The sequence below is a fragment of the Simochromis diagramma genome, unplaced genomic scaffold (genome assembly GCF_900408965.1).
Source record: "Simochromis diagramma unplaced genomic scaffold, fSimDia1.1 OVJJ01000610.1, whole genome shotgun sequence".
Taxonomy (NCBI): domain Eukaryota; kingdom Metazoa; phylum Chordata; class Actinopteri; order Cichliformes; family Cichlidae; genus Simochromis; species Simochromis diagramma.
Window position 1 is genome coordinate 74,336 of NW_024387063.1, and position 13,167 is coordinate 87,502.

Genomic DNA, 13,167 nt, shown 5'->3' on the forward strand with positions numbered 1-13,167 from the left:
GTCATTAGCTATGTGTCACTGGAACACAGGAGTGGTTGTAGACAGCGGGCCTATGTACACATAGATATTCCACCAAGGATCATAAACACATTGAAACAGAATTTCAATGGAATACGATCACTGATTCTGATTCCAGTAATAACTACTCATCATCTACAATATTTCTGACCAGTTTCACATCATATTAGGTAAAGATCTTCTCTTTTAAAACCAGGGTTTTTTGTAAGTGACCCCAAGTTTTTGAGGGGTAATAGCACCGAGTCAACATTTACACACAAGTCACAAGTTGATTTAAAGTGCCGCTGTTGTGTTCGCATAGCCGGTACTATCCCAGGCTTTCAGTTAGCGTGTCATAAATGTGATGTCATAAAAGCTTATCTAGATTTACAAATTCCACAAACAAATAGAGAGGTAACCGTTGCACATGTAAACACACGCACACAAGAAAGAAGAATCAAAGTTTGAATGCCTTTATTATCCAAAAAGCTTTCATTTTCATCGTTTGGAAAACTGTCTCCCTCTGTTGCATTTAGAAGCCCTGCTCTTTGCTTATGTGTGCGTCATATGTAAACACATTTCTGGACCATCATTAGGCAGACAAATGTTTGAGCCCCTGCCACACAGTTAGTGATTATACAGCACAACACAGTCACAAACTTTTCACAAATATGCTTTAAAACTAGTTGTAGTCTGTACAGTTTCATGTCCACCATCCTTCGACGTTCTGTTTGAATAAGAGGAAAATACCTTCAAAAACCCCTTTGATAAAAAACTGATACGAGGACACGTTTCTGATTCTTACAAATTCCATTCGTTTTGTCACTCGATCTGTCGCCGTTGCTTCAGTACTGTCCAGCTCAGCTGAAGGCAGATCTGCCTTTGATGGAAACCTTGACTCATTTTACCCTAACACCGTGATGTAGCAGGAAAATCTTCTTTAGCGGAACAAAACAAGATCTGAACTCAACCAAATCATGCCGGTATAAAAAGGGAAACTGGCTCAAAGTCAACAAGCAGGAGAAAACAGTCAGAGAAGCGAGTCTAAATATAGAAGTCTGACCCATTCCTTTGTGGTGCCTTTAAGTGCTCCCAGTAAGAATGACCTAATGCAACTTGCTGCTGCTGATAAGTGCGTTCGCACTTCCTCGCAGACCGAGGTGATTTATTTAAACCACTTGTTTTTGTCGAGGCACTGATTTAAAGTCAAGGAAGCTGGAACCACAGGGTGTTTGCAGCGTTTGGTTACAAAATTAACAAAAATAAAAAGTAAAAAATGATTGCTTGGTTATCACACAGTTAATCCTTTGTCAAGAATCAGAGCCAAGTGTAAATCAGCTCTATTGAGAAACTGCATCTGCTTTTCAAAGCTAATACTGCAGGACTGACAGCTGTCTAAACGTCTGCCATTTATCCACTGGCTCGTGAGAAAGCAGGTATTATTGCAGATTTTGTTGCATTGTTACAAACACTAGCACAGAGAAAAGGAAGTGCAGTTACACAGAAGACTGCAAGAGTACTTATAACTGTGTGTTTTGCTTTATTTTTTTATTTTGTGTGTGTTGTTTTCAGTGTCTCATGGGAAGCGCATGATGGGAAGTGACAGTACATGTGAGTCTCACAAGAAATGTGTAGCTCAGAAGGAGATGTGCTAATCTATAGAAGCTTTCCTACTGAAACAGACAAAAGCAGTTCACGACAGAGATGCTGGGACTGGAAAAAGGAAACACCTGAGTGTACGACTGTTGCATATGACTATAAGAATCAATTCAGATTTATTTTCCGCTTCCCATATGGAAAAGAAATAGTAAAAATTTATAAAAGACTTGCATAAGATGTGGCCTATACTGAATCATATAAGGCTTATATGGTTTACTCATGAAAGTGGCCACTTTCTCATTACTTTCATATATTGTTTTAGTAAGTATCCAAAACATACAAGTTTCATTTATATAATTTTTCAAGGGATCTTATATCTGTTTTAATTCTTGTATGCTTTTCATACAAGTTTCACACAAGACAGATACAAACTTTATAAGATTTATTTATATCTTTTCTTAAAGTAATTACTTTGTTTACCCGGAGGAAATGTTCAATCAAAGTTGCACTCAAATAAAAATAGAGTTTGTAAAGCTGCAACCTAATAAGTAGAGAGTGTGTGTGTGCTTTTGGATTTACAGCAGGTTTCTCAGCAGGTCTTAAAATCAGGTAAAGACATACAAACTGATCATCAGCAAGAGTGAGCAACTAAGAAAAAGCAGAGGTTTTGAAAGTTTGCTGATCTGGAGCATTTGGGTGTGTGATAACACAACGCCGAAGAGGAAAAACCTCTACAATGGAATTAAAGAAGAAGTTGCTGCCCATCAGCTTGGGATGGGTTATGGGGCATTTTCAGACAAAATGAAGTCTGTCATTCTACAATGAGAAAGATTATTCAAAGATTGAAGACAGCTGTCAATCTCCTCAGGAGTGGTGGTCTAAGCAAATATACTCCAAAGTCCGACCAAGCAATGCTAAGAGAAACTGCAAAAATCCCAAGAGCTACATCTCAGACTCTCAGACTGGCCTCAGCCGGTATGCGAAACACTGAAGTTCACGACAGCACATTTAGACAAAGACTGAACCAGTATGGCTTGTTTGGAAGGGTTGCCAGGAGAAAGACTCTTCTATCTAAAACAAAAAACAAAAAAAACAACCCACGACAGCTTGGTTTGCAAAGCTGAACAAATCACAAGACTTCTGGATCAATGTCCTGTGGACAGACAAGACCAAAGTGGAGATGTTTAGCCATAATACACAGGGCAATGTTTGCTGGAAACTAAACACAGCAGATCAGTATAAACACCTCCACTGTCAAGCAAAGTGGAGGAGGGGTGATTTAGACCTATTCTGCAACCACAGGACTTGGACGCCTTGCAGTCACTGAGTCAACGGCGAACTCCTCTGTTTACCAAAGTATTGCAGTGTCACATCTGTCTGACAGCAAACGTTGGAAAAAACTGGGTCATACAACATGGCAATGATCTCGAGAACACCAGCAAATCTACAACAGGAAACAGCCTGACTGAAATGCTACGGTGGGACCTTAAAAGAATTGTGCAAATATGAATGCCTGCAACTGTCAATGAACTGAAGCTACACTGTCAAGAAGAGCGGGCCAAAATCCCTCCACAACAATGTGTGAGTGTGATGAAGTCGTGCAGAAAACAAATGCTTCAAATTATTGCTGCTAAAAATGCTTCTAACAGTTATTGAGTCATGGGGTGTACTTGTATTTTTCTTAGATTTTCACACACTGCTTCCACATTTTGGTTCAGCTTTTGTCAGATGACGACGTGGTGTAATATGTGTCATGCACTGTTGTTTAGCTAAGGTTGTATTTATCTTTTTTTTTTTTTTTAATTTGGGAAGGACTAAATTATTTTTTATTGTCCTGATAGGTAAAACTTTGGAATTAAAATAGGGTGTACTTTCTCTTTCCCTTGACTGTGGATATCCTACTGAAGAGCATTAACAACCGTCCTTAAAAAATAGACGGTAGCAGCTATGGCGCTTTAAAATGTAGGCATATGTTAATAAAATCTCAGCCATTATATAATGTTCATTGTAGCAACTGTTTCTATGCTTTCCACCTGTAGTCTGCTTTGCCAACTAGGTCATCTCCCAGCACTACCAACCACTGTTTACTGTATCCTATACAAAGAATTACTGCGCAGTGAAAAAGCGGGCCCTGCCCTCTAGTCTGCTGTGCACACACACACACACACACCAACTCACACTCCCCGCTTCACATTTGGCCTTAGGCAGAGGCAGCGTAAGTATAATCTCACATAACATTGTCACCATAGCGACGGATCCACAGACCTCAAGTGAAGTCATGTTTGGTTGTTTTCTTTGCTTAAGATCTGCTCAGCTTATATAGCTCATTAAACGTGCATACTAGGAGTAAAATGTGATTATAAACAAAAACAAAAACAAACTGCTAACAACAAATCAGTTTATTTTTTTACAATTTTTACTGATTCAGACCAAAAACTTACGTGATTGTTGAAAGAAAGAAAAAAAAGGGGGCATTCTTGCAAGTAGCAATAAACTTTGATCATTTGCTTTCCTGAACATTTAAAGCGATCTCTGATAACATCTTTGTGATCTTCTAATTCTATTCTTTTACCCAAGTGTAAAGTAAAATCTATCAAATGTAAAGCAACCAGCTAAAACAACAATGTTTTGTTGGCAAAGTCATAAAAATATATTGCAGCTATTGCAGCCCACTTTATTGCCCCTATTCTTTTACACGTCCAGTAAATTTTATAGTTGGAATAACAAAGAAGACAGTGCATGCAGTGCAAGCTGTATCCAATATATTGTTTGTGTTTCTGGTGCCATGTCCACGTCATCAGGGAAGGAAAAGCATTGATGGGAAACGTTTCCATGGTTACCGCTTGCATGTTTTACAGCACTTGAGGGCGATGATTACCAGTGTTAGTGATAACGAGTGTAATTGGCACGCCGCGCCAATGATTATACTGCACTGACTTGCAGTTGTGTGACAGGCAGAGTTACGTGTGGGCGTAAAAAAAAATGAAAATGAGTGCCTGACGAGAGGGCATAAACTGTAGTTGTACTAAGTTATGGAATTTGCCTGATTTCAGGTGTATGAGTTCATTTTGTTTGATTGCTTTACTGTTTCTGTCCTCCCCCACACACCCCTCCACACACACACACACACACACACACACACACACACACACACACACACACACACACACACAGATGCTTCAAAGTATAAGAAATTCATTTTTCTGCTTTTTAGTTCAAGTTTAGTTTAAAACACAAATTTACAAATATATTGATAATGTCACAAAGCTGTGTCCATCTTTTATATACAGTCCATCATCCCCACGTATTAACCTTAAACTGACCTTTACTAAATACCCAGAATTTGCATTTAAGCGTTTTTGTAGAAAAAAAACCCCAAAGCAAACTCAGACAGGTTTATGACACAAGTAGGCTAAGTGAAAATATTTACTTTTGTCATGCTGACTTATCTGATGCTGCAATCTGAATGGAAGAAATATCTCGTTGTAGCTTTTATGCCTTTTTCCTTCACCTTTTGATCAGCGGTCATTGTCATATTTCATTGTCCCTACCAAATAAAGGGAGAGATAAATAACAAACTGATTGATAAAAGTGCGTGCACATCCGTTTGCTCTTTAGAAAGACTTCTATTACGCATTTCTCCCTGCAGAATCTGAGGCTTTTCTGCGCTGTTAGGCTAAGATAACATATTTCCAATGGGACTTGAAAGCAGCACGGACAGAAAGGCTCCTGCCGTTTGACTTCGGTCGTACAGCTGCTAAGTAACCTTATTTACACCGGTGATAACTCCATATATGGAGTACAGATGACGCCACCACCGCTGTGCCCGGGCACACAGAGACAGAGGGGACCGTGGGGAGGAAGGGCTGCGGTTGCGCGTTCGCGTCACGGCTTTTCCACTGTGCGCGTTCCCAGGCTACCGGATGAGCCATATATGGAGGCAGAACGTGTGAGTGAATGACGCGGCGAGCGCATGAGTGTGTGGTCCGGGCGTTACTCCTGTTGTGGGGACCTAAAGCTAGTTATAGAGCGTCTTCATGCTAGAGTGACAAACACACAACAAGTTGGTTAGATCTGAAGGTTTAAGTTTGGGACTGGGGCTAAGTTTAGACAACAAGCACTCTGGGCTAGTTATGGTTACAGTACAGCTAGTCATGTAAGTCAACGGAATGTCCTCTGAAGTCACGAGTACGCTGCTCTGTGTGCTTGTGTGATATAGAGGAGGAGCCAAAACTCACGAGAAACTGAACACACTTCCTTTTCCCACGTCAGTTCTTCGAATTGCTGCCTGGGTTTTTACCCGAATGTAAACAGCGGTTAATCTCACGCTGCTCAATTACCATTCTTCATTTATTATTTTTAAAGGTACTTTACATTCAAAAACATCCTTAAACACCAGGCAGCACATCTGACATCTGATGTGCTCAATAGCCTCTCATGTTTCAAACCTCTGCTCGTAAAGTTGCCACGAGCAAGTTTTTTAGATAGATAGATAGATAGATAGATAGATAGATAGATAGATAGATAGTAAAGGGCGATTTAAGCCTACAGTGATTTAGAATTTGTAGTATTTTAAAATAAAATGTCTTAGAAATATTTTTGAATAAAATATTCATCAAACATTGAGACCATGTTTGACATATTTAAAATGTTTTATGGAAAAGTTTGAAAATGATAAAAAGAAAATATGTTACTAGAAACCAAAGCACCATTCAAGTTGATTACAGCTAAGGGAAAGATATCCAAGTAATACGAGACAAAACTGTGAGGAAGGAATGCTAGACAGAACAGATGGTGTGTGTGTGTGTGTGTGTGTGTGTGTGTGCTGCTACAGCTACATCAGGTGTGGGCGGCGCCTGTTTGTCACTTACAGAGGAATGAAGTCCACATTACGTCAGAGAGGAAATAAAACACCACCCTGCTACTCACACGCTCTCATTTCTCAGATGACAACAAACGGAGAAGAGCCGAAGTCTGAGCTAAGATAGAATACAAGCTAGAAACTAAAGTTAAACTCAGCCTTTCGCCTTTGGTTAAAGTGCCAAAACAACGGTGCGCAATTACGCACAGAAAAACAATGAGTGCCACAACAGCAATGGAAGTGAACATCGAAGCCAGGCGGATCCTGGCCGTGTCTATAAGCAAGCTGTACGCCTCCAGGACCCAGAGAGGAGGACTGAGACTTCACCGGAGCCTCCTACTCTCCCTGGTCATGAGGTCTGCCCGGGACATCTATCACTCTTCCCGGGAGAGCGAGGTCCTGAGCGGGGCGCAGTCAGCTCCGGAGGAGCCGATGGACACCAGCTCCAGCCCAGGGGAACAAACCCGGCTACCAGAGCCTCAGCCAGAACCCCAGCCGGTACTTAACTCAACCGAAACGGCTCCAGAGGAGCCTGACAACACGGAGGACGGGTGTGATAGCGAAATCATAGAGGACAAAGAGAACTTAAGCCCTGCCAAACAGTCCAGGAAACGCCGAGGGAAGGCGTCGGCGGCGCCTGACTTCCTCCCGAGTAAGAGGGCGAGGCTGGAGCCCGGGGAAGAGAGGTATGAGGTCCCACTCGGCAGCTGTCGCGCCGGGGAGTCCCTGACCACTTTGTCTCTAAACCGGGTTATACCTGCCTTCTGAACAGATGGAGGGAGAAATTAGCCTCCTATGGGGACTTTAGAGCGGAGTGATTCTCTACTCCTCGTTAACCTATAAGGGCGCTGTGATCCCTTTGCGCACCGCGGAGCTGACCTACATCAGCAGTCCCGGGACAGTGGGATTACCGGGGCACTGGTCCGAGCTCTCCGGTCAATCACAGTGTGCCTGCCGGGCTTGTAAAGCCCCCACAGATAACAACAAAGCACACAAGGAGAAGAAGCGGGCCGGCAAGAGAGACGGCGGAAAGTTTGAGGAAGAACCCGAAGGGGAACTGGTTGTGTTGCTTTTTGTTTCCTGGTGATTCACCTTCAGTTTAATGAGTCCAAACAAGTGACTGCCGCTGACTCAAAGTGTGTGTATGTGTGAATCAGCAGAAAGAGACTTGAGTCAGACAGAGAAGAAGTGAAGTGGTTAACAGTTGACCATAAACCAGTACACACACACACACATACACACAAAACCGGGCATTCAGGGATTTCCCGGCCTTTACACCCGGATATCACACTGAAACACTGTTAAGAGGAAGGACAGTTGAGGCAGACACACTGCTGTGCATACATTTACATGCACGTTCAGCTGCTGCTGCTGTGGACTTTGATAAATCGATACTACTGCTTGGGGGACTGTCCTACATACTGTGTTCACATGGCTGTCCACGTGGGGTTGGAAGCCCATTAATTTAAACTGTGTGTGTTTTAATGTCATTGAAACCACCTTGTTCATGTCTCGTCTGTGAAATGATGTTACCTCACATTCAAAGCTGCTCTTTAATTCATGTGACTGAATTAATGTTGTAAATGTTTCTAATAAACATGCAGAAAGGTTAATGAGTTGTCCTGAAATCTTTGTTCTAATAGACTGACGTTTAAAGTTTCAAACACACACACACACCTCCTTTTCAGATCAAAAGGTCTGCTAGTCAACATTAGGCCACAGTTTAGAGGGTCAATCCTTTAAAACAGGAGGAGGATGGTACAGCCCAGCGCCAGTCTGGCTTGCTGTCACTAATCTCGTGCTTACACTAAGACACATACAAACACACGCACACACAAATGAACAGCTTCGCTGGTTGTACCACTTCCTGTGGATTATGACAGAATTCTGAATCACATCCTACCAACATGACCTGACACCGATTCGGTGAGGGGGTATTAGAAGAGTTACGCAACATTGCAGCTGGGGCCAAACGCCGCTGCTGAATAATGCACACAGCAGCAGGTGGTGTTTAGAACCTCAGGGTTTCTTCATCATTAACTTCCTGCCAGCTGCCTCGAGTGTTAACTACACCCCGAAACTCAACGACGGAGGCGACTCTGATCAGGTTGTTCCGGTTGTGCAGTCATCATCCTCATTATCATGTAAGATCCCTGTCACCTTTAACATTACCCTTCACCCACGTCTACTTCCTCCTCATTTACCGCATATTGAAGCAGAACCTGAGGTGAAGAGGAATTAAAAATGAAAGAAGAACTTACACAGCTCACACAATTACAACTCCCCCTGACCCAAAATACTGAAAAATTATAATTTTTACTCCTCAGCTTAGCTGTTATTTAGTAGTTCTGGCAAATCATTACCATTATTTTTGCCACTTATGGGTCACATGCTGTTCTAATGTAGGAGAGGATGGCAACACTGCTGCAACAAAGTGTGAGAGGCAGAGCTATAAATAAGCCAGGCTGTTTGTAAAAGACTGGAGTAATTCTTCAGTGTGACAAATATCCTGTTGACAAGACTCGGACACAGTATGTGGAATGTTTGCTGAAAAACCAATTGCGATGAGTTCATGGGTTTGATTATAGTTGCAGCCACATTTAGTACACAGTGAAGTCAGCAGTGAAGAAAAACAAGGTTCCTGGAAGTCTGATCATGGCATTCCTTTATTACACATGAGCTACAGTGCAGAACAATGGAGAGCACTAACATGACTGTAAACATTTATTATAAGGTGTTGAGGAAAAGGTGAAGTAGAAAAAGATTTTGACCTTCAGTCTGATGTCATCCTGAAGTGTGAAGAGTTCATTCGTTGGAAAAAACGAAAGTAATTCGAAGGTAGAGTTGTCTAACTTTTTCCACTGCTGTCAACGTTCCAGAGAGCCGCTAAGTCTGGAACCACATGAGGTTTGTGAACACCTTAAACTTAAAACATTAGACCTGTGTGTCATTCTTTTTGTCTGTAAACACAATTACTCAAAAGTTTTTGAGTAAGTTTACCTTACATCCACCGAGGTGTTGAAGGTCAACTCTATGATTTATTGGTTGAAAACTGACAAAAACCTTTATAACCTTATCACTTAGAAACTATGATTCGTGTGTGGTGTATGAAGTGTGGCGTGTTTTATCAAGATATTCAAAGTACCACATGAAGGTTTACAATATCATGCCACAGTTGACCTCTGACCTCTCCTTCAAGATCAATAGATTGGTCTCAAGGTCAAAGTGATAATAATGCTATGTTTCATAATGCCATTGTTTGTACTGACAACATATAGGGAATGATATAAGGGGGTTCTACATATCACCACTTTTCACTCACTTTTGCATTTCACATCTACTTCTCTTTCAAGTTGACCCCAAAATGTGTTTTTTAATAATAATAATAATAATAATAACTTTATTTATAAAGCGCTTTCAAACAAAGTGCTGTACAACTATTTGAAACTAAAGAGATAAATAAAATAAAAGCGACACATAGCAATACAAGTAAAAAACACAATACAAGTTAAAAACAGTAAAAATGTAAAAACTAAAAGCCATAGAATTAAGACATGTAAGATAGGGTGAACAAATGCATCTTCAACTTAGTTTTAAAAACCTCCACAGAGCATGCCTGCCTAATATCTTGAGGGAGGTTGTTCCACAGAAACGGGGCACGAAAAGAAAAAAGCACGCTCTCCAGTTGTCTTTTTTCTGGCTCCAGGAACCTTCAGAAGGCCAGAGTCCTGAGACTGTAGAGCACAAGATGGAACATAAAGGTGTAAAAGGTCGGAGAGGTATGAAGGTACCTTAAAATCTGCTCGAACCTGACAAGGTATCCAATGAAGACATCTCAGTACAGGAGTAATGTGCTCAAATTTCCCAGTTCTTGTTAAAATGCGAGCAGCTGCATTTTACACCATCTGTAGACTTCTAAAACGTTTCTTTGGTAGCCCAGAAAGAAGAGCTGTATGCCTCCAGGACCCAGAGAGGAGGACTGAGACTTCACCGGAGCCTCCTACTCTCCCTGGTCATGAGGTCTGTTCCTGGGAGAGCGAGGGCCCGAGACACAAATGCATGGACAAGAACCTCTGCAGTGTTGCTTGACAAAACTTGTCTGATTCTGGCTATGTTCCTCAAATGATAAGCGATTTTTGTACTACAAACCTCTTAAAGAATGTGTAAAAAGAACAAAGAAAATTAAATGAATATATAGAAAATACTGTTATTAATGTAAGGGTGTTATAATGTATACTTATAATTTCAGTGCTCTTATTATCGTTATTATTTTAGGACTGCAGCATGCTACTTTCAGCCGTCCCGGTTATGAATTAGTCTAAACAGAAAGGACCATTTCACCTCAAAAATGAATGAAATGATCGATTTGCTTTCAGCTATTTTCTTGTGAGCGGATTTGGACTAAAAGGAACTGTTCTTATTTTTCTGCAATAAATATAGTGCGATAATGGTGTGCTCATATTAAACATGGGTATAGTTTCAAATCATTTTTCTGAGCATATATAAAAGTGAGCCAAGAGTTTACGCTTATGATGTTAAAGAGAGGCAGTATCCTTCATTTGGCCACCCGAGCACACATCTCTGGCTTTTTGTTTGCATAGTCCATCCAATCTGAAGAAAGAGTTAGCACAAAGGCAAGGGTAATGGAGCTGAAATGGCTTGTTTCAATCAGAGGATGAACTGAAAGGGTGCAGTAAAAAACACATCTAATATTGCAAACTGTGAATCACATTAAACTGCTCAACACAAGTAGATCCAAAATCAAAAACATGGAGGGATCATTTTTATTTCTTTTATCTTCCACCCCTAAAAAGAAGGAGCGTCTATTTGTGATTCCACGAGATGTCTTGAGATCATCCAGAGTGATTTGAAGGTGTTTGTTTTTTAATAGCTAAAAAGATTTCACGAAACAAAAGGACAAAATAAGAAAAGTCTTTAAAATATATAAAAATCTGTGTTCGTCCTTAATTAAGTGGTGACCACTCCTCTGTGGTAGAATTTGGACCTTCAGTTTCAGACCCACTGGTTTCTAATAATTCATATTTACAGCTATCACAGTTGTTTTCCTTCAAAAGGGCTCAGCAGCTTCAGTATCACACTATAAGTGTTTTTGCCACCAGATATGCATGCTTGTATAAGCTCTCGGATAAGGGTTTTATCACAGTGACCCTGATCTGCCAACAACAGCTTCCACATCTGGGTCAAACCATACGTAGTAAACCCTACATGTGTACGCTTTCTGCGCTTTCATGTATAAATCCTTCTTTAAGCTGCAATAATTATGCTGCCAGAGTGAATTCCAGTGTGTGTGTTTATCGCCATGTGAAACAACGACTTAACTCGCTCTGTGTAATTTAAAACACGGGCAAAAACAATGCCACTTATTGGGTAAGTGAAGTTCCATGAGAATGAAACCCCCCCACAGAGGTGTGGTCTTAGCTCTCTGACTGTCATAAATACCCACCAAAATTTTACATGTCATGCCAGTCAGCCACATTTTTCACTGCTGACTAACCGAGGCACTGATCAGTCATCATATTTCTCAATCATTGTCATAGTTTCATCATACCGTATGAGGCAGGAAAAAGCTTGCCCACACTTTAGTTTTGATGGAGGCTCATATTAACTCTTCACACACCACCCCGCCACCCCCACAGTCCAGATTGGTCCTCTAATACCTGCAACTTCACTTTTTAGACAAGAGAAAAACCTTCTACTCAGAGGCTGCGCACCTGAACGCACCACGTTTTCCACAGCTGCGTACAACAGCTGTGGTACACAGTGTTCTACTTTAGCCACTTAAAGAAGAATATAACATGTCCTTGGACAGTTCGTGTGCTCCAATCAAACAGCATTACACACATTTAATAACAACAACAAAAAAATAGAAGCCTGAAATAAGTACTTCCATCAAACTAAATCGAATTTTCACCTCACACGCCGTTTATCTTATAAATTTGCAGGCTTGTGTGTTCACGCTGTTCTGAGAGGTGCCTTAATGGAGTCAGAGGTGCAAATCTTCCTTTTAAGTGAATCTGCACGTTTTTAGTTTTTTGTCTGTTTCCTTTCAGTGTGCCTCTGCAAGAAAAGCTGGTACACAAATGTACCGCCTGTTTCTAAAAAACCCAGCACTTCAAAAGGTAATAAACTGGGCTCAATCTAAGGACCATCAACATCAATTTTCTGTTCCTTGTAATTACGTCCTGCTCGTTTCTTAGTGTCTGACTTGACCGTGAGTGGAAGTGCTGGATTACAGCTGATAATGCTTTATAATCCTATTAGTGTTCAAGACCTAAGTCAGGATGTTTAGAGGTTTTAGGTTGAATTGAATTCAATGAATTACTGTATTATGTTGATACACTTAACAGTAATAGAGGAAGTCTTCTAACCTATAGCGAAAAGAATCAAGCACAGTTAAATCACGGTTTAACATATAAAATCAAAACCTGATACTGAGAGAGATTCAGTTTAAACCTTTAGTCTTTAAAGCTAGTGTATTTGTACTCTGATGAATTAAGTGACTTTGAAGGTAGCACGGTTTTGGTTTCTCTGGGCAAAAATGCCTTGTTCATGTCAGACGTCAGAGGAGAATTGCCTGACTGCTTCGAGCTGATAGGACACCAAAAATAACTCAAATAATCACTTGTTATGACCAAGATATACGGAAGAGCATCTCTGAATGGACAACACATCAAACCTTAAAGTGGCTG

At 40.9% G+C, this 13,167-nt stretch overlaps 1 protein-coding gene across 1 annotated transcript; it reads left to right on the forward strand.

Moving 5' to 3' along the window:
* The first annotated feature begins 6,517 nt into the window (after positions 1–6,517).
* On the forward strand, positions 6,518–8,070 carry ier2b (immediate early response 2b). The gene has a single exon (XM_040045217.1). It carries the CDS (start codon positions 6,674–6,676, stop codon positions 7,223–7,225), a length of 552 nt encoding a protein of 183 aa, XP_039901151.1. The 5' UTR covers positions 6,518–6,673; the 3' UTR covers positions 7,226–8,070.
* The last annotated feature ends 5,097 nt before the right edge of the window (positions 8,071–13,167 follow it).

Coding starts and splice junctions, on each gene's coding strand:
- ier2b (XM_040045217.1), top strand. CDS start 6,674: ATGAGTGCCACAACAGCAATGGAAGTGAACATCGAAGCCAGGCGGATC.